This window comes from Spermophilus citellus (assembly GCF_964194105.1).
Source record: "Spermophilus citellus genome assembly, chromosome: 2".
Classification (NCBI taxonomy): domain Eukaryota; kingdom Metazoa; phylum Chordata; class Mammalia; order Rodentia; family Sciuridae; genus Spermophilus; species Spermophilus citellus.
In genome coordinates, this window is record NC_138183.1 from 128,349,625 (window position 1) to 128,376,798 (window position 27,174).

Below are 27,174 nucleotides of genomic sequence, written 5' to 3' on the forward strand. Positions count from 1 at the left end.
CATAGGCACAGGGGACCTCACCACCCACCCAGAGACCTACCTGAAATCTCTGTCATCCATAAAACAGTGGGCTGCAGAGACCAGCCAGTTCGGAGAGATGAGCGAAGCCCCACACACGTGGCCTTGGCCCTGACTGTGGAGGCTCACCTGCCAGGGCCACTCACCCTGGTCTGCATTTGTGCCCCCAACGACCCGAGCCTGTTTGCTGAATGACCGCAGCCCACAGTCTGGAAAGAGAACAGAGAACCAACCACAAGGGAGCAGCCAGACTCCCCACTCCCAGGGCAATCACCTCTGGCTCTGGCCTGCACAGCAGTGCTGGAGCACAGGTGGCATGAGGGACTCTCTAGAGCCACCAGGGGACCACTTCCCATCTGGAGAGCTGGCCTGAGGAATGCCTGCTCCACTAGCTAAGGAAGCTGACCTCAGCACTCTGAGCTTCAGGCACCCTCTGTCGTCCACCTTCCCCTTCCTCTCACCCCCATGCTCCCAGCTCCTCTGTCCTGCACAAATGCACTAAAGGGTCTTGAGACACCTGCTGGTTTGCTTAGACTCAATTTGGGTGTCATTTGCCTAAATATGCCTGTTGACTGCCGAGAGGGAAGAGCCAAGGCCTGACAGGAAGGCACAGAACTATAACTCTGCCCAAACTGAACCCCTGTTTCAGCAACACACAGGGGGTGCAAGTTAACACATGGGCCAGTGGGGGAAACCCTGTCTGGTACTCAGAGGAGCTAAGGACTCCTCTCCAAGCCACTCACCAGAGGCTCCATCTACAGAGCAGGCACCAGCCCAGCACCTCTGCCAGCACCCCAGCTGTGCCACAGAGGCACCAATGTGCTGCCTGCCTGGGCCTTTCTCCAGAACCAGAGCTAGGCTATGGTACAGCATCTTTGCTCCAGTCAAATGCACCAGCTTTCCGGGCACAGACCTAGGTGAGCAAGGTGCTGGCAGGATTTCCCCCTCTGGGTGCACCCTTTTATGGGTGGGTGCCTTACACAGTGAACAGCCTGCCTAACCAGACACAGAAGCTCTGCTTACCACAGTCCTTTTCATCGGAGCCATCACTACAGTCCTTCTTTCCGTCACACTCAGGGCTGCCCTTGCTCAGGCAGAGCCCATTGTGGCAGCGATAGGTGTGTTTGGTGCAAGTGACAACGCTCGCTGTTCAGGGAGGACACAGATGGGAATCAGCTCCTCTGCAGCCCATAACTATAAGCCAGAGTCAGTGCCAGAAGCCCTCAGAGGCATCTCATGATCCACCTACCCTCCACCCCTCCCCCAGGCTGGCCCCAACCATCACACCCACATTCTCTACCTTCTAAAAGATTCTCCCCCAACTGATGCTTTCTTATCACACTTAACAGGTTTGTCTACTAATCTCTGGGCACGCTGCACAGGAGTGTGCTCCTAGTGCAGATACATGGGAAAAAATGTCCGCAACCCTGTAGGAAGGCAGAGCCAGGTCTCACCACTGTCGCATGAGATCTCGTCAGATCCATCCCCACAGTTGTCCTTCCCGTTGCACCGCTGGCTCTGTGGGAGGCACTTCCCGTTGGCACACCGGAAGGTCCCAGCGGAACAACCTGGGGAAGAACAACTCCTTAACGAAGGCCTGACATGCCCTGTCTGCCCAGGCCAAGCGGGCAGCTGCAGGGAAGCCCAGATGGCCACCTGCCCCAGGACACTCACTGCACCCCTGTTCATCGCTGTTGTCCCCGCAGTCATTCACGCTGTCGCAGACCCAGAACAAGGGCTTGCAGAAGTTGTTCTTGCAGGTAAATTGGTGGGTGGCATTGCATGCTGGAGTGAGGCAAGAGGCAGAAGTCAGCCGCAAGGTTCGGTTGTGATCCTGGTCTTCTGGGTGGCAGCCTCATCACTCACGACTTCCCAGGGGAAGCCTGGACAATCAGAGCCGCCGGGGGACCACTTCCCATCTGGAGCGCTGGCCTGGGGCATGCCTGCTCCACCAGCTAAGGAGCTGACCTCAGCACTTTCAAAACACTCCATGGCCTGCTTCACCAGCAGCCAGGAGTTGCAGACAGCAGGGGGAGGGAAAGGGGCCAGATGTCTCTGCACCCAGAGGGAAGGAGGGCAGCAGAACATAAGTACAAATTCCCACCACCTCGGGCCTTCTTGCCACAAGGGGCAGCCAGCAGGAGCCATGGGGCACAGTGAGGGCAGGAGGGGACATTCCAGTTTCCCAGCGTGACTCACCACAGTGTAACTCGTCGCTGTAGTCGGTGCAGTCAGCCCAGCCATCGCAGCGCAGGTTCCTCTGAATGCACCTCCCAGTTTTGCACGTGAACATCCCAGGGCAAGCTGTAGGGAACAAAGCAGGTCTGAGGTCTGTGGTCCCAACCTCCCTCCCTCAACGCCAACCTCACAGCCACATGGAAGACCCAGCCTGCAAACAGGGAAGTCAGGCAGGCACTGAGGGTCACCCAGGCCCACCAAACTATGGCGAGGGGGCTCCTACAGCAGCAGCTGGTGCAGGGCAGGGCTGGCCAAGCTCCTCCTGACCACCAGTGACGAACACCAGCAGCTCCAGGCAAAGTGGAAGGAGGGGGCTGCATTAGCAGTGCTGCTGTACCCTCATGCCTCTGAGCACCAGGCTCCCGCCTGCGACAGGGGCAGCGGAGGCTCAGTACATGGATGATGTGCATGTCCTCGCCCAAGGGTTAACGACATCACCTATTTCCTTCATGCTAGGGAACTGTTCATATTTTACTGTCTCTGAAACTGGGAGGTGTCTGACAATTGGGATCATCAAGCAGAGGACAAAGATGTGAGGAGACTGTTGTCACTGCCCCTGCACACATACGCTTTGGTCACAAGCATGTCTTTGGATCAAAGGTACTTGCTCATCTAATTACACTTTTGGTAAGTCATGCAGTTGAATTTTAACTTAAACGTGGGTTCCTTAGCAGAGCAAAGATGTCTTCTGAAAGGTTATTCTATGATGCAGTGTTGAAATTTAAAACTACAGATCCAAAATCCAAAACTCAAAATGCTCCAAAATTCCAAATTTTTGAGCTCCAACCTAATGACACACCTGAACTTGTGTGACAGATTATAGTCAAAAAACAGGTGTACCAAATACACTATGTGTACAAGGTATATGTAAAATATAAATGAACTTAGTCTAAGCACTAAATTCACATACTCCCCAAAATATCTCATTGCACATATGCAAATATTCCAAAGTCCAAAATCTGAAATCGAAAACACTCTAGTCCCAAGCATTGGAGACTCAATCTGTATTGTGTGCATCAACCAATTGCTATTCACACAGCTAAGGGTTATTTTCTAATGTGCTTCAAAAATTTGATATTTATCCTAAAAGTGCTCAACAGCCATAAAGACAAGCATAGATAATAAAAGTCACAGTGATGTTGAACCAAAGGGACAGATAGCCCCAGGAAGACAAGAGAGGAGAGTCCTCAGGCTCCAGATACATCGTGCTGGGATGCAACCCTGAAGGGCATGGTGTGAACCTACATTTGCTGTCAGTCTTTTATAATAACTGCATCTGAAATAAAATTCTTTCCTCAAAAAGCTACTAGAGTGATATGCATCTTACATTTCCAATTATCTTTGAATCAGGAAAAGCACAATGCTGATAATATATAGAACAAACAGTGCATCCTGTGTGAATCCCTCTAACCAACCAGGCCCCTGCTGCAGTAGAATTTACTCACGGTCACTGGAGTCATAGGAGAGGTATTCAGCTAGGAACCCCGTGTCAGTGTAGGACTGATCCGAGTGGAAGCGAACTGTGATTTTGTTGCTATTGCTGCTAACGACAAACTGGGACCTCTCTCCACAGTACCTAGAGGAGAGGCGTGAGTGTGAGGGAGAGACACCTCAGCATGGAACCAGGACACTGGGCATGCACAGGACCCCTGCCCCCTCCCCACCTCCAGTGCCAAGGCCTGGCGGTCCCAATCCCCAGGAGCTCACTTCTCCCCATTGATCTCCACGTAGTCCTTGGGGCAAGTGCCCAGCGGCAAGTTGGGTTCCACCAGGTAGAAGATTTTGAAGCGCACCTTTACATTCTTATTTTTGGGTACCTGGAGAGAGAATGCTTTGGACTCTGAGTTCTTTTCCTCTTCCCTGAACCCCAGGATGTCACATGGCGGGTGGGCAGGTGGGCATGGAACAGCATGAAGCAGGGACACACTACAGTAGTTCCCTTATCTACAGGGGACAAGTCCCAAGACTTCAGTGGATGCCTGACAACCAGGATAGTACCTATATATACGATGGTTTTTCCAATACATACCTATTAGAGGTGCTTCTCTCTCTCTCTCTTTTTCCCCCCAATTTTTAGAGTTTTTTTAAAGCAGATACACAAAAATACTAAAATTGTACACATTAATGGGGAAAACCATATAATGTTTGATGTATGTATACACTAATATTTCAATCAGATTAAACATATGTATCTCTTTGAACACTGATTATTTCTTTATGGTGAAAACTTTCAAAATTCTTTCTTCCCCGGGCATGGTGGTACACACCTGTAATCCTAGCAGCTTGGGAGGCTGAGGCGGAAGGATCACGAGTTCAAAGCCAACCTCAGCAACAGTGAGGTGCTTAGAAACTCAGTGAGACCCTGTCTCTAAATAAAATACAAATAGCACTGGGAATGTAGCTCAGTGACCAAGTGCCTCTGAGTTCAATCCCTGGTACAAAAAAAAAAAAAATCCTTCCTTCTAGCTTTTTTGAAATGTACAGTATGTTATTCTGTAGTCACCATACTGTGCAACAGTATACCAGAGTTGCTTGCTCCTGTCTTTCCCTATTCCTCCCTCCCACCGCTCATCCCAGTCTTTGGTAACAACTATTCTATTCTCAACTTCTATGAAATTCAGTGACTGAACCCAGGGCATTTAATCACTGAGCTACATTCCCAGCTCTTTTTTTATTTTGAGACAGGGTCTTCCTAAGTTGCTTAAGCCTTCACTAAATTGTTAAGGCTGGCCTCAAACATGCAATCCTCCTGCCTCAGCCTCCCAAGTTACTGTGATTGCAGGAGTACACCACCAAACTCAGTTGAGATCAACTGTTTTAAAACCCCAAGTGAGTGAGCTCATGTGGTGCTTGTCTCTCTGTGCCTGACTTATTTCATTTAACATAATGGTCTCCAGTTGCATCTATGTTGCCAAGAAGATTTCATTCTTTTTTATGGCTGACTAGTATTTCATTGTATATATGTACCCGAATATTTTTTTGTTTGCGTATTTGTTTGTTTTTTGGTACTAGGGACTGAACCCAGCACTTTACCACTCTGCCACATACCCAGTGCTTTTTATTTTTTATTTTGAGACAGGATCTCACTAAGTTGCTTAGGGCCTTGCTAAATTGCTGAGGCTGGCCTTAAGTCTTAATATTCCTGCCTCAGCCTCCTGATGATTACTAGGATTACAGGCATGCCCAACCATGCCCAGCTGAGGTTTAATTTATAAATCAAACACAGTAAGAGATTAATAACAGTAACTAATAAAATAGAAAAATTACAATATAAATTCTTTTTCCTTCTTAATTTCACAGATAGAAGATTTTATTTTACTCAGTGTCCTCAGTGTACAATTTTATTTTTCTTATTAAATTAAAAACATTCACATTTTCACCTAAAGGAAGCACTTTAGGGTTTCTCTTTGGCAAATAAGAATTGCTTTCATCACTGTTCTTATACTTTGGGGCCATTATTAAGTAAAATGAAGGTCCTTGAAGATAAGAGCTACCACAGCAGTCAATCTGAAAACCAAGAAGGCAACTAAGTACCTAATGCCCAGGTAACGTACATGCTGAATAAAGGAACGATTCCTATCCCAGGAGGATGATTCAGGTCAGAATGAGATTTGATCATGCTAATCAGACCAACATGCAATTCCAACCTTATGAATTATTTATTTCTGGAATTTTATAATTAACATTTTCAGACTGTTGTAACTGAGACCTCTGAAAGCAAAACCACAAAGAAGAGGAGGACACCATATTCTATTACTAAAGAAGGCTTTTCTATTACTAAAGAAGGTTTTTGGAGAAGGAAAAGGGATGGATGATGATGATCAGGATGATACAGTGAGTGTTATCAACGGGCAAAATGCTCTTATCTCACTACCACTTGATAAGGACTTTCTCTGTGTTTCATGCAGATTTCCAGAGACCATCCTGACAGCACCTCTAAGGCACAGAACTTCGACCCCCTTTCTTCCTAGAAGCAGGCCTAGCATGGGGGAGGAGCTGGGACCTGAGACAGCTTGATACAGCAGAGGAAGATCCCACCTAACCCATGAGTATGTGAACTCTTCTGTTGCTGAAGGTGCTCATCTTCTCTCTTCTCCTCTCACCATTTACACCCTGGGGCATCCCCCTCCCCCCCTCCGACCTTCTCTTTCACATACAGCACCTACCTCAATGTTCCATGTGCAGTCTATGTTGGGTGGGTAGTGGCCAGGGTAGTAAGGGCTGCTAAATGTCCCCTGGGATTCACGTAAGGAGCCTCCACAGCCTGAAGAGAAAAGCATGAGGGTGGAGGGCCAGCGCCACCAGCTAGGCAAGTAGAGAGACTGTGCCCCAAGGGCAGCACCTGAGGCCCTCAGCTGCCTGGGCACCTGGTTGCTTTCCAGCGAGGTGCTCACAGGTTGACTGTTTTAAAAATAGCTCCTGACCCAGGTGGTCAGCAAAGTGTCCTTTTGGCTCAAGCTCCAAACCTCTTTGGCTGATGGGGCCCAGTTTACTAGCCACAAGGTTGAGCCTATGGCCTCCTGGGCTCAGGTCACCCCTAAGGCCGGCCCCTTCCTCTGCACCTGTGAGCATTTTCTGCCCTCCCCTGCCTTCCTTACTGCTCTTCTTCGGCAGCTGGAAGAAGGTGGCCTCAAAGCCAGGATGCCGCCGTTCAGTGCTGGTTATCAGCGTGACAAGCAAGACGTTCTGGGAGGAGAGGAAGGTCAGGTTGTACGAGGGAGGGTAGGTGCCACACAGCCTGTGGGGGCAGAGGGACGGGAAGTGAGGAGAGAATTCAGGCTTGTCACACACCCAGCTCAGTTCCACAGAGAGGGGAGTCAAGGACCCCTTTCCTAATTCTGGACAGGTGCACAAAAGGCCAAGGGTGGGGTCCAAAAGACCCTCAATAAAGTCCCTCCCCAAACAGTCAGACAATCCTCACACAAAGAACAATCAACGCTGCGAGGACTTAGGGATAAGACTGCTCATCTTTATTTAAAATAGTAAAACCCGAGAAACATGAAATGCCTGACAGAGGATTCATTAAGTAAATCGTGTTAACTTATAACATCAGTAGTCAAAACAACTAATACTGATTAAGAACACGCCAGGCATAGTTCTCAGTGCTGTCATTGTTGATTTTACGGTGCTGGGGTTCAAACCCAGGGCCTCACACATGCTGAGCAAATATTCTGCCACTGGCCCCCAATCCCAGCCCCTTAGTGCTTTTATAACTACTAACTCACAAATCTAAGCAATACTATTACCCCCATGTCACAGGTAATAGAAAGCACAGACAGGCTCAGTAACTTACCCAAGATCCCACAGTCAATAAATGACAGGCTCAGTAGTAAAGCCCTTGCCTAGCATCCACAAAGCCCTGGGTTCCATACCCGGTACCACAAAATAATAAATAAATAAATAAATAAATAAATAAGCAGCAGGGCTGGAATTCAAACTCAAGGCATTCAGAGCCCACAGTGCCAATGACCATGTCATCCTGCCTCTAATACAACCATTAAAAATGACTTAGGGCTGGGCATGGTGGTGCGCACCTGTAATCCCAGCAACTCAGGAGGCTGAGGCAGGAGGAACACAAGTTCAAGGCCAACCTTGGCAATTTAGTGAGATCCTAAGCAACACAGTGAAACCTTGTCTAAAAATAAAATATTAAAAAGGGCTGGGGATGTAGCTCAGTGGTAAAGCACTCCTGATACCAAGAAAAATAAATAAATAAAAAAGATAAGATAAATGACCAGGTCAGATTGATTTGGAAAGAACAGGTAACAAAACCAAATGTATACTATTGCATTATTGTACACCATAATCCTATTTCTTTTATTCTTTTTTTTTTTTTTTCAGTACTAGAGATTGAACCCAGAGGTGCTCTGCCACTGAGCTACATCCCAACCTTTTATTATTTTGAGAAAGGGTCTGACATGTTGCTGAGTCTGACCTGGAACTTGTGGTCCTCTTGCCTCCGTTTCTTAAGTAGCTGGGATTACAGGGTTGCACCACAATGGCCAGAAATGTAATCCTATTTCTAAAGACTCATACACATATGTACATAGCCAAACAGTCTGGGAAAATATACATCAAAAACTCAACAATGGGTGGACACAGTGGTAAACATCTGTAATTGTAGTGGCTCAGGAGGCTGAGGCAGAAGGATCCCCAATTCAAAGCCAACCTCGCAAACTCAGCAAGGCTCTAAGCAACTCAGTGAGACCCTGTCTTTAAATAAAATACAAACAAGGGCTGGAGATGTGGCTTATAGTTAAGTGCCCCTGAGTTCAATCTCCAGTACAAACACACGCACACACACATACACACACAAAACTTAACAATGGCTACTCTTAGGCAGTAAGGTAATAGGTGACTTTCACCCTCCTTGATTGTTGATTTCTACTTTTACTCTCTTGAGGTTGTGTATTTCTTTGTCGTAAATTAGTAAATTACAGAGGTAGGAAAAGATGTGTAGAAATCCTGACTGCTGAGCTGTGGCAAAAAATGGTTCTATCTTGGTTTTGGCCTGAATTTTAACCCATCATTAATCAAGAAACACCTGCCCATTTCCAGAGATCAATGTCAGGTGAACCTGACCACCTTCACCCAGGTATGAGAAGTGGGCTCTATCCTGACATGGAGCCAGCCAGGGCAAGCACCTTGGTTCTTCCCTCAGCAGGTATATTGATCATGCCCTTTTATTATCTGTAATTCTTTTTTCCCCCCAATAATGGGAATTAAACCCAGAGGTGCTCAACCACTGAACTACATCCTCCATCCCTTTTCATTTTTGAGATAGGGTCTTGCTAAGTTGCGTAGGTCAGCCACAAACTTGAGACCCTGCTGCCTGTGGGATTACAGGCCTGTGGCACTGCACCTGGCTATTTTCTATAATTCTGATGCTCTGACATCAGGGGTTTCACTAACCCTGGAAAGATTACCTTCCAAGAGCTGCCAATCTTAGAAATGGTAAAGAACTTGCTGGCTAGGGCACTTTTCCTATGCAGACCCCACACACTATCAAACTCCCACATCGTACTCAGGAGGCAGAGAAAGTAAAGAGGAACTGTGGGCGACAGCCTTTACTGAGGGTTTACATGGGAAAGGAAGAGTGCAGGGCAAACACGTTTAGGATTGGCTAGTTTCAATCATTACAGTAAGTTCTGCAGCATAGGACTGTCCCTTGATGTCTGGTACCTGGCCCTGGGATGACTAAGCCAAGGGTAGTTTGGAAGTCTCAAAGTTGGGCGCTAGGCCAAGTACCAGACAGCAAGGGACAGTCCTATGCTCCAGAGCCTGCTATAATGATTGAAACCAGCCAGTCCTAAGCCTGTTCACCCTGTACTCATCCTTTCCTGTGTAAACCATGATAAAGGCTCTCACCCACAGTTCATCTTCTCTCCCTCTGCTTCCTGGACAACCCTGGGGCTCCACTGTATGGCCCTGCATGCTGGCCATGACATACAGCAGCACCCCCTGTTGGGAACTATAATGAACTGTCCGCAATGGCGGTAGACTCTTCATCTGTGGGTTTTACTAATTAATATTATTAATTTATTAATTAATAATAAGAACTACATTTTCCCAAGGCAGGATTCACCTTCCTTTTGGCAGTTATAGGAAGCACATCCTGCTGATGCTGGATTCAACATCCAGGGGCCAGAGAGCCTTCCTCAATCTTACCTAAGCTAAGGAATCACCTGAGACCCCCCTGGAGCCTGTGCTGAGAAGTACCCCACAACTATCCTCTGTTTCCTGCAAGTTTGGCCTGTAGCCAAAAGTCATAAACTAAATCCCAACGCCTCACTACAGTTGGTTCAGTGGCTGACCCCTGCAGCTGCCAGGCTCCTGTGGCCCCACCCCAGTTCCCTAGGACACTCACCGCACTACAGCATGGGGCTCCACAGGGCTCAGGGTATCATACACCATGACCAGGTCACTACCCTGCACGTCACAGGGTGCAACATCAAAGCTGTGGAAGGTGAGGCTCAGGACTGAGTCGGCATCCCCCCGCAGGGCCCACTGGCAGCGGGCACGGGCCGGGTAGGGGCTGTTGGGGAATCCAGGTGTGGTGAAACGCGTCAGCTCCTTGCCACGGGCATGCAGGGCAAAACTGCATTTGTCTGCAGTAGATAAGGAGGGCATGGGGTGGGGCCAGGGCTGCCCCTGGGGAGACCAACCCAGAGACCCAGCAGGGGTGTACCCCAGGCCTAGCCTCCCCACTCTGAGACTTCCAAGGCTGCCCTGGGCCTGGAGAGAGAAGGAAGGGGGCTTCTCAGAGGGGACTGGAAGAAGAGGAGGGATGTGCTGGCCATTGGCAATGACTTTTAGGGACCCCCTTAGCTCAAAGGACACCTAGCCATATCCCTCCTTCTCTCAGCTTTAGGGGTGAGAAGCATGATACTCACTGTCCCGGGGCCTCTGTATTGTTCTGGGGTCAGAGGCTAAAGAACAAGAAGGAGAATATTTACTCATAGCATCTATTTCCTTATTCCTGCTTCCTTATTATCATAAGGGAGGTGCCCAGCAAGAGTCCTCTTCAGTGCAATGGGCCCCGGGCACATGGGTCCCCCCAACTCCAATCCTCTGCAGGCTGGCCTTCATGTGCCCACTCCCCGCCTACCCCAGACTCACGGAAGGCCACCACCGAAGTCAACACAAAGGATTGTAGTGCCCGAGATCTGGGTGGTAAGGAGATCACTTGCTCCTGGGCCATGACACGCTCCGTCTCCTCCTCCAGGTGCTGCGGGATGCTGAACTCTGACCAGTAGTAGGCGATGACACTGCCTTCACTAGGGAGACAAGGTCAAGCCTGAGACAAGGACTGAGACAAGGCCAGAGGCAGGTTCTGAAGACCCACAATCTCCCAGAACACAGGGACCTCAGTGCATACAGAGGCCCTATCATCCCAACTTTCTGTAGTGTCCACCGCTGCCTTCTTGTCCTCCTCTCAAAACAAGACATATTCTGTGGTAAGCTCAAGTTTAGAAGGGAAGGGAAAAAAATTCTAGATTGGAGTTTGGCCACTAACTTGGGCACACAAAATCACCTTTCAGTTCTGGGAAAGGAGATAAGACTGCCACTTGCCACCCAGCTGTCCTGAGGTTTCAACTGAACACACAAAACAAAAAGTACTTTGGGTGCTGAGCACAGTGGCACACACCTATAGTCTCAGCTACTTGGGAAGCTGAGGCAGGAGGATCACTTGAGCAGGAGTTCAAGGTCAGCCTGGGCAATGCAGCAACACTCCATCTCCAAAAAAAAAAAAAAAAAAAAATGCTGTGGATGCAGCTCACTGGTAGAGCACCTGCTTAGCCTACATAAGGCACATGGTTCAATCCCCAGCACTGCAAAAAAAAACAAAAAAAAAAACAACAAAAAAAAAAAAAACCAAACCACTCTGGGAATAAAATCTACTTTTAAAAAGATATATTTGTATGGAAGCCTTCTCAGGCACTCAACTTCCGCAAAGCCAAGTTTAAAAAAATACTCACTGCCCTTCCTGATGGTAGCTCACTTGGCTGGCCCTAGGCAAAGCAATCCACAGGCATTTGTGCACTTCCTCCTACCAACACTGCTGTGGCCACCACTGCCTTGGAGACAGGAGAATCAAGTGTGCTGATCACTTGCACAAAGGGTAGAACAAGGAGTCGCCTTGGCCCTACAAGCCAAGGCTTTCAGCTTCATCATACCCTAGGGTCCCAGGCATTTTGCCCCACATAGAATATCACACTGATCCCACTCCCAGACAGACCAGGGCCACCCCACTCAAACCATCCCCCAGCACCCACCTGAAGGCAGTCACAACAGACTTCTTATGGTAGGGACCCAGGATAGGGACTTCACTGTATAACAGCTTCAGCTGAGGGTGGGGAGCGGACAACACTCACAATAGGCCCAAGAACAGTAATAATCCCTTCCCCAAGCCCAGGCCGCTCCCTCCCCTCCTGGGACCTGAGCTCCCCTCCACATTGCCCCCCAGCCCAGTGACCTTGGAGCAAAGATGAGAGTGTCCTTTCTACTTGGGGGGGGGGGGTTAGGGACACCAGGACAGACAGCCGTTGGAGGGACCCTGCCCAGGGACTGGACTCACCGCTTCCTTCACCTTGCTGGCCAAGCTCTTAAACTCAGTGGAGTTGGAGTTCTCATAAGCATCCACAAAGTTTTCATTTGTGATCCTCAGGTAGCCATTGAAGACCTTCTGGATCCGAGCATTCCGGTCTGTGCCAGGCCAGGAGGGTGGTCATGGGCAGTAGTGCACCTCCACCTGTCCCCTCACACCTACAGCTACCCTTAGCTCCTGGGGGAGCGAGTGTGGGGAGGGGCCGGCTCTGACCAGCAACTCATCCCTCCCTATCATGGCTCAAAAGAGCCTAGGGAGATGGCACCTGAGAGCACTGCCTCCAATCCCTCTACGCTTCCCCCATTCTCTTCCTCCCGTCCACCTCTGGTGGCCCCTGGCTCGGTGCACTGCGGGAAGAGGGAGAGCCACCCCATACCACCCTCCCCCATAGCCAACCCCAGCTGTACTTACACTGGAAGTGCCACACCAGTGAGCCAACCACGAGGGAGAGCAAGAGGAAGCCGATCAACAAGGCCACCAGCACCACCCAGCGCCTAGGTCCCCGCTTCTCCACCTTCTTGGCGTTGTTCACCGGCAAAAACTCCACACCTTCCTCGAAGCCCTTCATGTTCTGAACAGAAAGATGCACTGGGACTCAGAAACTCTCAGCCTAAGAGCCTCCCAGCCATGCTGGGGAAGAACATTGACATTTTGTGAGGTCTGCCTTGGAGAAAAAGTCAGGGCTGGGCTGAACATAAGGACCATCCATGAACATAAAGACCACTCGGCCAAGACTGCCTGCTGCAAGATGTGAACCTACTGGAGGAAAGTGAGGGAAGCCCTCCCATCCACACAACCCAGGCATGAATCACTTAAAATTAAATTGAAATTAAGGGCTAGCTAAACTCAGTCACCGAGGGTCTCAATTTCCACGAATCATCTTTGATTCAGGTAGATGTAAGCTCAAAGCCATGACTGGCACTGTGGAATCTCTGGGATGACCTGTAAGGCCAGCCCTCACCTGCTCCAATGCCACCCTATTTAGATTCAGTCCCCATGGTCACCAGAGCCAGGAGCCTGTGGGTGGCATAGAAACTCCACGCCCTTGCCCAGCAGCCTTGCCCCTGCTGATGTTTAACCAGCCAAAAGGGAAAGGGCACTAAGCCTGGGCAGCTCTGCAGTGCTACAGTGAAAAAGACCACATGCTTTTAACCCAGGACCCAAGTGGATATGGAAAGCCAGCCCCCTCCTGGATTCCACACCCTTTTGTAAAAGCAAACAAGCAAAATTTCTGACAAACAGATGGCAGCTTCTCTGGGTTCCTCCCTGCCAGGAGGCAGGGACATGAATATGGAGAGGAGCAGGAGGGGTGTCCCAGGGGCCCCTGGCAGATGAGCAAGATTTCTCCCCAGAGCATATACTGGTGCTTCATCCTGCAGAGAGGCCTGCTTTTTCAGTGTGGTGCTTTAAGTTCAACTACTTCATACCCCCTCCAAAGGGGCTTATGATCACAACAGCCCCACTCCAAATTCCACAAAGTGACGCCATCACTTTCAACAGTTTTCTGATGCTACATTATATGCTTAACCTGATATTTCTTGATTTGTCGCCGCTTCATATCATCGATTAATGCACCACTATAAAAGATTCTCCCCACTCCTGCCACCTTGGAATATTTATATGTCTAATTTTAGCTTCCTAATTGCTTATGCTAATGACTCTACCTAATACCACACACAGAAGCACGCCCCAGAGATAGACACTTAAAACACATTCAAGCTGATTGTTCTCATATTATAAAGCATATACTAATACCACTGTCTTAATTCATCTGCTTAAAATATCATGAACTGATTTCCTATTTTGATAATGTGGATTTTAATATCCTTCCTTCTCTTTCTCTCCCCCATTCTCCCAAAAGTTCTGGGATCAAAGTTTCTAAAAAATTATATCCATTTGTGTTTTTATTACTTTTGTTGTTAAGCTGTGAAAATATTGTTCGCTATTAAGCTTTCTTTCTTGTATAATTTGTTTTTCTTGCTCAAATTTTCATTTACTTTTTTTAACATATACCCAACTCTCTATGTATAATCTCTAAGGTCTCTGTAATAGTCTCCATCCCCAACATATAAAGTCTGTCACATAACTTGTCATTTCATTTCCTTCCTGAGAGCCTTCCTCCTGGAGCCTTCTGTCCTTTCTCAAGGCGATTATGTAGATCTTCCTTCACCATCATCCTTGGGGACTTCCTTCTTCTCTGTCTTCAATTGAAGCCCCTATTTCCTAAAATTCCATATCCTAATGTCTAGGGGTTTGTTGCATTTTCATAAAAATACATACATTAGTACATTCCTGAGGAAATTTGGACACTTTCATGTTTCTGAAATGGTGGATGCCTGTAATCCCAGCAGCTAGAGAGATCGAAGCAGAAGGATTGTAAATTCAAAATCAGCCTCAGTAACTTAGTGAGGCCCAAAGCAACTCAGTCAGATCTTGTCTCTAAATAAAAATATTTTTTAAAAGGGCTGGGGATGTGGCTCAGTGATTAAGCACCCCTGGGGATGTGGCTCAGTGATTAAGCACCCCTGAGGATGTGGCTCAGTGATTAAGCACCCCTGAATTCAATTCCTGGTACCAAAAAAAAAAAAAGAATCTTAGCTGTATATCCACATTTGTTGAGAGTTCACTTAGGGGACTGGGGTTGTAGCTCAGTAGTAGAGCACTTGACTAGCATGTGTGAAGCCCTGGGTTTGATCCCCAGCACCACATAAAATAAATAAACAAAATAAAGCATTGTGTCCATCTACAACTAAACAATATTTTTTTTAATTTTTCACTTAGAATTTTGAAAGCTCCATTGTCTGCTTCTAATTTTGCTTTTGAGAACTATCAGAATATTATAAATCCATCATCTCATGTTTAATAACTTTATTGTCTTTCCCTTAAAGCCTCCAGGATATACATTTCATTATGCTAAATTCTCCACATATCCTTTCAATTTGGAATTTTCTCTGATCTACCTTTCTTCAATCATTATTATTATTATTATTATTATTATTTAGTTGTAGATGGACACAATACCTTCATTTTGCTTATTTATTTTTATGTGGTGCTGACAATTGAACCCAGTGCTTCACATGTGTGAGGCAAGCACTCTACCGTGGAGCCACAACCCCAGCCCCTAATTTTTATTATATTGATCCTCTACTTTATCCTTTCTCATTTTTTTTCGGGGGAGAGGGGGTATTGGGGATTGAACTCAGGGGCACTGAACCACATCCCCAGCCCTATTTTGTATTTTATTTAGAGACAGGGCATCTTATTATCTCTAACCTTACTATTAAGGTTTTTCGAGTTTGCTGTCAAAATTTTAATAAACACAAGTTTTCTTGTTCTCTGAAATTTTCCTCTTTGATGGCATCTTGTACCTTTCATGTTGAAGGCTTTCCACAAATGCCTGAGGGTCCTTGCTTGTTCATTCATATTCAGGAATGAGGCCGTAAAGGCTGTTTGGAAGCTCAGCCAGATTACTTTACTGGGCATAACCAATGATTAGTCTGTGTGGATCTTTCCAAGGGACAGTTTAATTGCTCCAGAGAATTACAATTTTCTAATCTCCCGACTGGAGTGATTTAAACCTGACAACTAGCATACAGGAATAGATAGGAGAAAAAAAACTCATTCCCCTTTCCTCATTTAGCTTTCCTCTAATCTGGTATCCTCAAGTCGAGATATTTGATTCCATTTCTCCAGATCCTTTCCCTCTATTACAGGGATCTGGAGGGGTAGCTGTCTTTTTGCTTGGGCAGAGGTGGGGATTTGGGGATTTCTAACAATGATTTCCTTGTCTCACTCATATCTTCTATAATACCTGAGCCCAATGGCCAGGATGTGGTGCAGTGGTAGAATACTTGCAGTAGAATACTTGCCCCTCAAGTTCAATCCTTAGCACTACAAAAATAAATAACACCTGAGCCCAATTCCTGGCAGAAAGAGGACAATTACCAAAAAAATACCTAAGGGGTATTTCTATAATCTGAAGAGATGCATAAATCTTCAGGTTCAAAGGGCTCAATGAATGGTAAAAAAAGATAAATGCAAAAACATAAATGACTAAATATGTCATGATGAAATTTCAGAACAACAAAGATAAAGATACTGGGGCAGGCAGGGGGGTGGCTGGGGTTGTGGCTCAGCGGCAGAGCACTTGCCTAGCACACCTGAGGCCCTGGGTTTGATCCTCAGCACCACATAAAAATAAACAAAATAAAGGTATTGTGTACAACTACAACTAAAAAATACGTGTGTGTGTGTGTGTGTGTGTGTGTGTGTGTGTGTATAAAGAGTGGATACTCTACACATCTGTTCTTTTTTTTTTTCTCTCTCTCTCCCATATTTTATATCTCCTCATCATTTGGCTCTTTTCGGGGAATGCTTTTAAACTTGCTCCTGCAAATCTTTTATTTTTAATTTTTAAAATAGCTTCACTGGGGCTGGGGATGTGGCTCAAGGGGTAGCGCGCTCGCCTGGCATGCGTGCGGCCCGGGTTCGATCCTCAGCACCACATACAAACGAAGATGTTGTGTCCGCCGAAAACTAAAGAATAAATGTTTTAAAAATTTTTAAAAATAAATAAATAAAATGGCTTCACTGTACATACACAAAGTATACAGTTTGGGGCAAATATATCTATTTTCCCACAAAACCATCAACACAATCAAAATAATCAATATAACCATCTCCTTCCAAAGCTTCCTGTAGTTCCTTCCTGATTCCCTTTCCTGCCCCAAGCAACCAATAATCCAATTCCTGTCACTAATGATTAATTTGCTTTTTCCATGACTTTGTGTAAGTGGAATAATGTAGTAGGCACTCTTTTCTGTCTGGCTTTTTTTTACTCAGCACAATTATTTTGAGATTCCTGCATGCATTAATACTACGTTCCTTTTTACTCTTGAAGCACTATCCTATGCATGGATCCCTGTTATGGACATTTGGACTGTCTCCAGTTTGGAGCTACTACAAATACAGCCACTCTAAACACTCCTGTATGAGCTTTGTATTCGAAAATGCTCTTATTTCTCTTGGGTAATTACCTAGCAGTGGACTAGCAAGTTTGTATGATAGGTATATGTTTAACTTTTTAAAGAACCACCAAACTGTTTTACAAAGTGATTGTAGGCTTTTACATGGTCATCAGCAGTGTGTGAAAATTCTCATTGTTCCACGTCCCATCTAGTGCTCAGTATGGTCGTCTTTTTAATTTTAGCCATTCTACTAGACATACAGCAGTGCCCTGTGGTTTTCAGTGTTTTTTCTCTAATGACTCGAGATAGTGATCATCTTCTCATGTGCTCAGTTGTCCTCAGTTTTTCATCTTTGCTGAAGTGTTTTTCAAATCTTTTGCCGATATTTTCATTGGCTTGCTTGTTTTTCCATTAATGAGTTTGGAGAGGTCTTTACAGGCATTCTGAATACAAGTTGTTTATATATTTTGCAAAGATCTTCTCCTAGTCTGTGACTTGTGTTTTCATTCTCTTAATAACTCTTTTGAAGAGTAGAAGGCATTTTTATTTTGATGAAGTGCAATTTGTCACATTTTTTCTTTTAAGATTTGTAGTTTAGGTGCTGTATCTAAGAAATCTTTGCCTATGCTGCAGACTTTCTCCTGTATTTTCTTCTAGCAATTTTATAGTTTTAGGTTTTACATTCAAGCTGATATTTTTTTTTTTAAGATCATCTTTGGACTTTGCCTTAGCCTTCCTTTCTCTCTCAGGCTATAGTTTTCTTTAAATGTTGGATGGCCCTCAGTTCTACTCCTACTTAAGAATGATAAAAGAAAGGCTTCAGCTGGACTCTGAACAGATGGTTTGTGTGTGTGTGTGTGTGTGTGTGTAAGAAATATAACAAGCCAGGCACTATGGCATGCACCTGTTATGCCGGCTACTTGGGAGGGAGACTAAGGTGGGAGGATCATTTGAGTCCAGGAATTTAAGACTAATCTGGGCAACATAGTGAGACCCCACCTCAAAAACAAACAACAAAAAAGAAAGATAAGAAAATAGCAAATTGTTATGTTTAGATGTATTTTCAATTTACAAAGTAATTTTCCAACTATTTCCTTTCCTGACCCTCACTTTAATCCTGCCAGTCATTCAAAACTGGCAGTATTGGTCTCAACTATAAGTATGTATGTCTAAAGCATACATGCACATATAAGAATATATATCAAAATGTCAACTAGTTAGATCAGATGCCAGATAATTTTCTATGAGCTCATATTTATTTTCCTCGTTTTATTTATCAGGCATATGAAGCCCAATTAAAAAAAAAAAAACAAAAAAAACTTGAGGGCTGGGTATATGGCTCAGTTGGTAGAGTGCTTACCTAAGCATGTACACTAAGTCCCTGGGTTCAATTCCCAGCACCACCAAAAAAAAAAAAAAAAAAAAAAAAAAAACCTTGATTTATACATATATATATAGTTTTCAATGAATCTTTTGTTTTATTTATTTATACGTGGTGTTGGTGCTGATGGTCGAACCCAGGGCCTCACACATGCCAGGCAAGTACTCTACCACTGAGCCACAACTCCAGCCCTTGAAGATTATTTTACCAGGAATTAATACCTTTTTTGTGCTCTTCTAGGTACTCAATCATGAAATACATAGGAAGAAAAAAAAAAAAAAAAAGACTAGCACTATCACTTTCTGACTTACAGGAAAGGCAGGGAGAAATGACGCTTCTGCAAACTCACAGAACACTCAGTGGCAGATCCAGAATCTGATCCTGGTTTTCTGCCTCCCTGGGTGGTCAACCTCCAGAAGCAAGTATGAATTCTGAGGCTCTACTCAGCCCAGAAACAACTGTTTAATCAGTAACTAGCCTGCCTCCTTTTATAGTCCTAACTCTCAACTCCATTTTCAGGAGTAATAACTATGTCATCTTGCATAATCCCTTGGTGGTTTTTATTTTTTTTGATAAGGAAACTGAGGTGGAGCAAGAGGGAGTGACCTCCAAGGTCACAAAGATAGTAATCAGTATACTGTGTGTGTGTGTGTGTGTGTGTGTGTGTGTGTGTGTGTGTGGTACTGGGGATTGAACCCAGGGACTTGTGCATGTGAGGCAGGCATTCTACCAACTGAGCTATATCCCCAGCCCCAAGATAGTAATCAGTAAAGCAGCAAAGCTGGAACAGGAGCCAAGGTCTTCAATTCTTAGGCAGGGCTTCAAACACAGGCCCCTAAGCCAGTGCTGGGCAGATGTGGAGGGAGGAGGAAGAGGTCTCAGGGAGCTCCCATCCACCCTGACTTAATTGCACACACAATCCATGTGGCCATAGATCAAAGGAAGAGAAAGTGCACCTGTATCTGCTTTGCCTCTGTTTTTTTTTTCTTAAAAGTAAACATCCACAGGTGCACATGCACGACGTAATGCTATGAAGCCAGGTGCTGGCTTACCACAGACATAGATAGGGCCACATAACCACGGGGGCCTCTTCCTACCACCAACTCTAGTTGGCCCCCGGCCAGGGTCCCCAGAAACACAAGCTAGTTCTAGGCCACTGTGACAAAAGAACAAGGAATGACTTCCAGGAAGATGGGTGGGAATAAAGTGTTTGGAGTGTTTGTTGAGTAAAGGACTTGGAACAGATGAAGGAGAATCAAGGCAGCAGGTAGGAGGATGTGATTCAGTTAGTGCCATTACCAACCAACTTCCTGGACAGGCCCAGAAACCCAGGAAGGGATATCACAACAACCCTGTAGATTTTGGCACAGTAGTGCAAGTGGTATGTTTCTCAAGGTCAATGCCTGTCAAAAAATAATAACACAATTGCTTTATAGAAGACCCCCCAAAAAGTATATTTTATTTACTAATATATAGGAAAAAGGCTTGTGGTCACCCTACTCCCATGAAATAAGAAACTAACCTGGGCTGAAAGCCAAAAGCAGAACAAACAAAACTCTGTTCAAATCAACAACAGGATCCGCCCACTGAGAGAAACCCTCTCCCAGTTCCTAGCACTCACTACTACACCCATCACTGGGACACAAACTCACTATGGCCCTGACCCCCTCCCTCCAGCTCTGGGACAAGCAAATCCAAAGCAAGAATTTGCCAATGATAGCTCATAATGTGGTGCTCATTAGAGAAAAGCAACTGGTGATTATAAACAGCAAAAATACTACTAACAATCCAAAATTCACATGAAATACCAACCAAAACAAGTGAGAGACAAAATAAATCTTCATGCCAGACTTTGTGTTTTTTTTTAAAGATTGTTCCTCATTTAACTAAGGTGGGTGTGATCTGCTGGGAAGGCAGCGGAAGATCCTGGAAACCTGAGAGGTTACTTAGACTTCAGGGAGGGACCATTAAGGGCAATCACAAGACAAATGGTAGCCTGCTTCTGCTGCTGGAGATCAAGGTCAAGGGGCAGATGTGATTTCACTGTCTGGGGACACAGGTGGCTCAGACCTGAGATCAGGACAAGGGTGGATAGATTCATGTGCCACTGCCAACTGTCCCTGATGTGTGGCAGACACTCTTCACTTGCATGTTCAGTGACTCAGTGCATCCACCTAACCAGATGGGGCACATCTCAATCCCATGACATCATCACCACCATTGGGGGCAGTCAAGTCCCTGTGATCATTCAAGCAAGAAAGGACAGTGGGGACTGAGCACCAGGAATGTTTCTCCAGGTTGAGAAGTATTCTGCAACACGTCAAAGATGTTCCCCCTGCTCAATGGAAAGACCAAGCCAGCATGACTCTTGTGGCCATCTCTAAATGCCCACTGAATGGCTAGTGGCCATCTCAGATGACTGCACAAGGAATGATCTCCAAATTTGAACTGTTATATTTGTCATCTGGACAATGCCAGGCCCAGACGTGGGCAGCACTGAGAGAGATACCAGAGGTAATGTCAGAGAAAGGCCTCTTCATTCAGTTGCTAATGGTGGCCCTACCTCGTTTTATTATATCTCATTTTACTGCGCTTCACGGATATTGTGACACTTCCAAATTGAAGGTGTGGCAACTCTGCATACAACAAGTCTATGAGTAACATTTTTTCAACAGTTCAATGATTGTTATCATTTTTTAACAATAAGGTTTTTTTTTCAATATTTTTTAGATGTTGATGGACCTTTATTTATTTATATGCAGTGCTGAGAATCAAACCCAGTACTTCACACATGCTAGGCAAGCGCTCTACCATTGAGCTACAACCCCAGCCCCACAAAAAAGGTGTTTTTAATTAAGTATAAAAACTGTGTTCTTAAACAGAATGCTACTGCACACTCAGTAGACTAAGTATAGGATAAACATAACTTTTATATGTACTAGGAAACCCAAATATTTCATGTGAATTTCTATGAGGATATTCTGAAATTGAACCCACAACACCCTAGAGGCACACCTGTATTAAAAGGGTGGTCTCAGCTAAGAGAGGCCCTGCATAGATGGGGTCTCTCCAGTTAAACCAGCAGCCTCAGGTGGACTTGAGCAGCTGTGTCCAGGGAGCAGCCAGTCACCTGCAAGCTTCTAAGGGCAGGGACTATACCCACTCTACCACCATCAAAATCTAGTGCCCAGTACAACGTCTAATCCAGAGAGCCCAGGGATGACTGAAGGACAAATGAGAAGGGAACAAAAAGAAGACCCACATTGAAATACTCCCACCTATTCACTTACCTCGGATAAATGATCTCTCAAGAAGACAGATTCTCAAGAAGCCCACAGAGGCTACAGTTCTCTGTGCTCACACCACCCAGCATTCCCCAGACTTGTCCAGTTGTGAAAAATTACACTAGCTGGGTGCAGTGGTACACACCTATAATCCCAGCAACTGGGAGGCTGAGGCAGGAGGATTACAAGTTTAAGGACAGGCTCGGCAACTTAGTGAGACCCTGCCTCAAAATAAAAAATAAAAAGGGCTAGGGATATAATTCAATGGCAGAGCACCCCTGGATTAAATCCCCAGTATCACAAAAAAAAAAATGAATGAATAAATAAATAAATAAACTAAAACAAACAAAGGGCTTGCTTGGCATCTAGATTCCCAAACTCCTCTTCCTGGAGATGTTGATATTTTGGTCAGGGGCAGGGCCTGGGATCTGATAATTTTAACAAGTGCACCAGATCATTCTTAGGAACCTGAGAGTTTGAGAAATTCCACCTACCGTTTCCAGCTTGCAGGAGGCTGCCTGCCTGGCTCACCCAATTCCCATCACCAGTGAGAGGAGGCTTCCAGATTCATCAGTCAGGCTGGTCTATTTTAAGCAACCACCTAAGGTGCAAGGTACCTGCTGTGTGGGGTTGGGTTTTACTTCCTTGCCCTGGGGATCCTCCCACTATAGGTTATAGCATCATCCCAAAAGTCCCTTGGGCTGTCACCAATTTCCACAGACACATACTCCCAGTCCCAGCTTCCAGGAGAACACTGAGCTCTCCAAACATTTTTGCCATTTTGCCACTGAGCCCTCTCATCCTTGCCCTCTGACCATCACTTTCCTCAGCTGCCCAACCAGACCGAGAGCAACTGAGAAACAAATGGGAGCATGAGGCTCCCAGGGAGGATCCAGAATTTGCTATACATGTATAAGTCTAACCCATCAGGGGAACAGAAAACTGATCCCCTGGCCAGCTGGTAGCTCTGACTTAAGGAAATAAACCAAGTTTCCACACCTAGCCAGATCATGAAGGAAAGTCCCCCAGGGACCTGGCTTTGTCTACTGAGGACACTCTGCCAACACAGAAACACTGTGGTTCTCTGCCAGGGAGCAGCTAGATCCTGCAGGTTTCATACCTCCCAGAACTGCCAGGGCCCTCCCTGCCAGTACACCTTCCAGATGGGAGCCACACACCCCTGCAACAAGGCCCGGACAGAGACTCATTTTGGGGAGAGTAGGATGGGTGTGACCTAGATAAGGGGTCAGAGCTGAGATCCCTGAGCCACTGGGGCAAATACTTCTCATGGCGCCTGTTTCCCCCTTAAAAGTGGGTTAATGACTCCTTATGCCCCTCCAAGTAAACCAGCTGTAGAATATAATTAAGCTAATTTCTGCTAATGACAGGGGCCTAACCTATACCTCCCTTTGATTTTTATTTCTCCACCCACCACCCATCCACCTGCCCAAGGCCATGCAGTCCCACTTCTCCCTCAGGTCTGGTGGGAACAGCTGGAGTACAAACACTGAAACAAAACAAAAACTTTTACAGCATAAGTTTACGGTGTGTGGGCCGATTTAAAGACCTGGCAGATCTTCCTGAAGCCGAGGCATGGGGATGGGGGGTTGTGTCAAGGTCTGCCCAACCAGCCAGCCTGACCCGAGCCAGGAGAGCCTCCTCTCTTGCCCCCTTCCCCTCCATCCCTTCCACCCCCAGTCTTGCCCAGAGTTAGCACTTGACTGTTTTGCAGTGCTGGGGATGGAGCCCAGGGCATGTAAATCTATTGACTGATGACTGGTTGGTAGATTGATGGAAGGACTTCTCCCACCATGTTTAGATCTAGGTAGCCTCCCAGGGCAGGCTGGAATTTTCCTGGAGGTTCCAGGCACCAGGACAGTTTCCAAGCCTGTGTCCCAAAGTACTCTCCTTATCCTGGAAAAAAGTAGAATGTTCTATCCCCACTGAGGAGCTCTGCTGACAGCCCCCCCCCCCAAGGGCTCTCTGGTGTCAGAAGCGGCTGGGCCACCATTCCACTCTGGATTCTGCCTGCTCTCTTCCTCTCCTGTCCCTGCCTCCGCAATACACACATATACACACCACCACCACCACCAGGACACATCCTCTTTTGGAAATTCCAACCAAAGAATTCTATCTCAGGCTCTCAGAAGAGCCTATACCAAGTTCGCACAAGTCTCCTTATTTGCAGAAGCCCTTCCCAGCCCAGCCACCTTCCTCCTGCACAGCTTCAGCCAGACACCAGATCCTCTGAACACTAAACAAGAGGAGTGAGGGTGTGGCCAGTAGCATGTTACTTCCTTTCTTTTCACTGAACCCACAGTCTGATTCCATGGCTCAGTGCATTCTTTACTGTTGAAACTTTTATCAAGATAATCGTAGATTCCCTTGAAGTTGTAAGAAATAATACAAGAGCTCCTCTGTACATTCTACCCAGTTTTCCCCAATGGTAACACCTCATAAAACTATATGATCATACCACAACATTGATATAACCTGGGATGATATTCAGACAGTTTGTCTTACATTTGCACTTATGTGTGTAGTGAGTTACACAGAATTTAACCACTTGTACAAGCTCCTTTGGCCACTATCACAGTCAAGCTTGTGAGCAGGTCCAGCACCAGGTTCCCCCTGTTGCCTTTTGTAACTATTTTCACCTCCCTCCCATCTCCCATCCCCCTCAGACCCCCAAACCACTAATCCATCCTCTCACTCATTTAAAAAATTTCACATAAATAAATCAGCATATAGGATTTAAGGACTATTGCCTTTTTTCACTGTAAAAAGTTCCCTGGTAACTCACTTAAGCTATGACATCTATCAGTAGATTAGACAATGTTCTTTTTCATGGTTGAGGAGTATTCTGTGACGTGCAGGTACCCAATTTGTTTCTGCTTTGGGAGACCCAGGGATCTGCAGGTTAGTGGAAAAGTCCTAATCTACGTGTAGCCTCTGAGAATTGACTGGATTCTGAAATACCTATGGCTCCCAGTCCCCTAACTGAGCTATATAAGATGTTGGAGTGAAATGATGGAATAGGCAAATAAGAAAACCCCTGACCCCAGGAGAGAACAGGGGAGACCCTTGGGTCCATTATTGCAAAGCAGAATTTCTGGTGGTAAAATTTCTGGAAGTAAAAAGAAAGAAGCAAGGCGAAAACTTCAAGGCTCTTGGAACCCAATGCTTAGAGCAGGACAGATTTTAGAGAGCAGCTCACTTCTCATCTTCCTGGGGCCATCCTTCATAAGGGAAATAGTAGTTTCACTGAGCATCAATATTAGCAAGTTCTGCTTCCCCAGAGTGTGGCATGGCAATGACCGCGGCACTAGTCAGCATTGCAACAGAACCAGTCTAATTTCTCCATCTCAGGGCAGCAGCAGAAATACTCCACATTAGTGCTAAAGCTCTCTCTCGATCTGGTTAACCATGATCAGTTCCTCTGATTGTGTATACAAAATGTTTTCTAAACTTTTGGCTATCTGGTTTAACCTCACTGTTAGTCATATTTCCAAGAACACAACTACCTTAGTCCCTGGAATTCAACAGCATAACTCCACGAAGTCTGACCCACATGACTTCCAAAGTAGCTGTTCATCAGTAACCCACCTCATCCAGACAAGTGGCACGTGCAGCAATAAAATGAAAATAAGAACAAATGATATATCCACTTGATAAAAGCTTATTCAGCAATCAAAGATGATTTTCTTTTTTCTTTCTTTCTTTTTTTTTTTTAGCTGTAGTTATGTGGTGCTGAGGATCAAACCCAGGGCCCCATACTTGCTAGGCAAGCATGCTACCGCTGAGCCACAACCCCAGCCCTCAAAGATGGTTTTCAAAGAGTAGGTAGTTAACATGAAATGACTAAGATAGACTGAAAAAAATCCAAAAAGTCAAAAAGTACAGTTGTCCATCATATCCACCGGAAGACTATTTCCAGGACCCCATAAGATGCCAAAATCTACAGATGCTCAAGTCCCTTATATAAAATGATATAGTACTACATATAACCTACACACATTCTCCCTTATACTATAAATCATCTCAGAATACTAATAATGTAAATACTATGTAAATAGTTGGTATACTGTATTGCTCAGGAAATAAATACAGGGAAAAAAAATCTGTATGTGTTCAATATAAACACATCTCTTTTCCAAACATTTCCAATAGGTGGTTGGTTGAATTCATAAATGCAGTATGCAGATATTGAGCGCTAACTTTATATGGCTACTTCCCACCATTCAGTTTATGGGGTATCTCTTCTTAGATGAGGAAGGGGAAGAGAAAGACTTGTGTCTTTGCTCAATAATCCCAGCATGGATTAAGATATACTTTTTTAATATTTATGTTTTAGTTGTAGATGGACACAATACCTCTATTTTGTTTATTTATTTTTATGTGATGCTGAGGATCAAACCCAGGACCCTGCATGTGTGGCAAGCACTCTTCCACTGAGCCACAACCCCAGCCCAGATTAAGATATTTAATATATGATTGATGAATCAATTAGTCAGAATCATGTCTTACCTACAGAATGGTATTATACTATGATTTCATTTGGAAAAGAATATGTGTATGTATATATATATTAACATCTTCATTGACATTCGTATAGGCATAGAAGACTTGTGGGAAAGTATCAGTGAAACTATTTGCATGAGTCAGCTTTCTGTTACTGTAACACAATACTTAAGATAATCAACTTATAAAAAGGAAAAGTTTATTTTGGCTCACAGTTTTGTAGGCTGCAGTGCATGACCAATCAGCATGCTTGCTTTGGGCCTGTGTTGGCACATCATGATGGATATGAGTGACAGAGCAAAGCCATTCACCTCATGGTGGGGACATGAAAAAGCAAGAAAGACTGGGGTCCCAAAATCCCCTTTAAGGGCATGTCCCCAGTGACTCAAAAACCTCCCACTAGGCTGTACCTCTTTAAGTTTCCACCATCTCCAATGGGCCTTTGGGACACTTAAGATCCAAACTACAGCTCTGTTTACAGGGATTAAAATCTAGAAAGTATTCGGAAGAATTTTGCTTTCTAAATATACAGTTCTACATTGTTTGATTTAAAAAAAAAAATCTTAATTTTTCTAATGAAAAATAAACAAACATTTTTTAGGAAACAGGCATAGGCAACAGAAAACTGTCACAATGCCTATGCATGGGCACTGTCCT

General features: G+C 45.4%; 1 protein-coding gene across 1 annotated transcript in view; it reads right to left on the reverse strand.

Annotated features, from left to right (window-relative positions):
• ST14 (ST14 transmembrane serine protease matriptase) overlaps positions 1–27,174 on the reverse strand; it is a 44,773-nt gene that overhangs the window by 10,827 nt on the left and 6,772 nt on the right. Inside the window, exons 2-16 of the mRNA XM_081281728.1 lie at positions 12,776–12,935; positions 12,335–12,462; positions 12,033–12,103; positions 10,876–11,033; positions 10,650–10,685; positions 10,124–10,364; positions 6,855–6,994; positions 6,423–6,520; positions 3,964–4,073; positions 3,702–3,832; positions 2,218–2,322; positions 1,693–1,803; positions 1,473–1,586; positions 1,042–1,164; positions 41–227 (exon numbers count right to left, since the gene is read on the reverse strand). Coding sequence (XP_081137854.1) covers positions 41–227; positions 1,042–1,164; positions 1,473–1,586; positions 1,693–1,803; positions 2,218–2,322; positions 3,702–3,832; positions 3,964–4,073; positions 6,423–6,520; positions 6,855–6,994; positions 10,124–10,364; positions 10,650–10,685; positions 10,876–11,033; positions 12,033–12,103; positions 12,335–12,462; positions 12,776–12,935 — 1,913 coding nt within the window. The remainder of the gene's footprint in view (positions 1–40; positions 228–1,041; positions 1,165–1,472; positions 1,587–1,692; positions 1,804–2,217; positions 2,323–3,701; positions 3,833–3,963; positions 4,074–6,422; positions 6,521–6,854; positions 6,995–10,123; positions 10,365–10,649; positions 10,686–10,875; positions 11,034–12,032; positions 12,104–12,334; positions 12,463–12,775; positions 12,936–27,174) is intronic.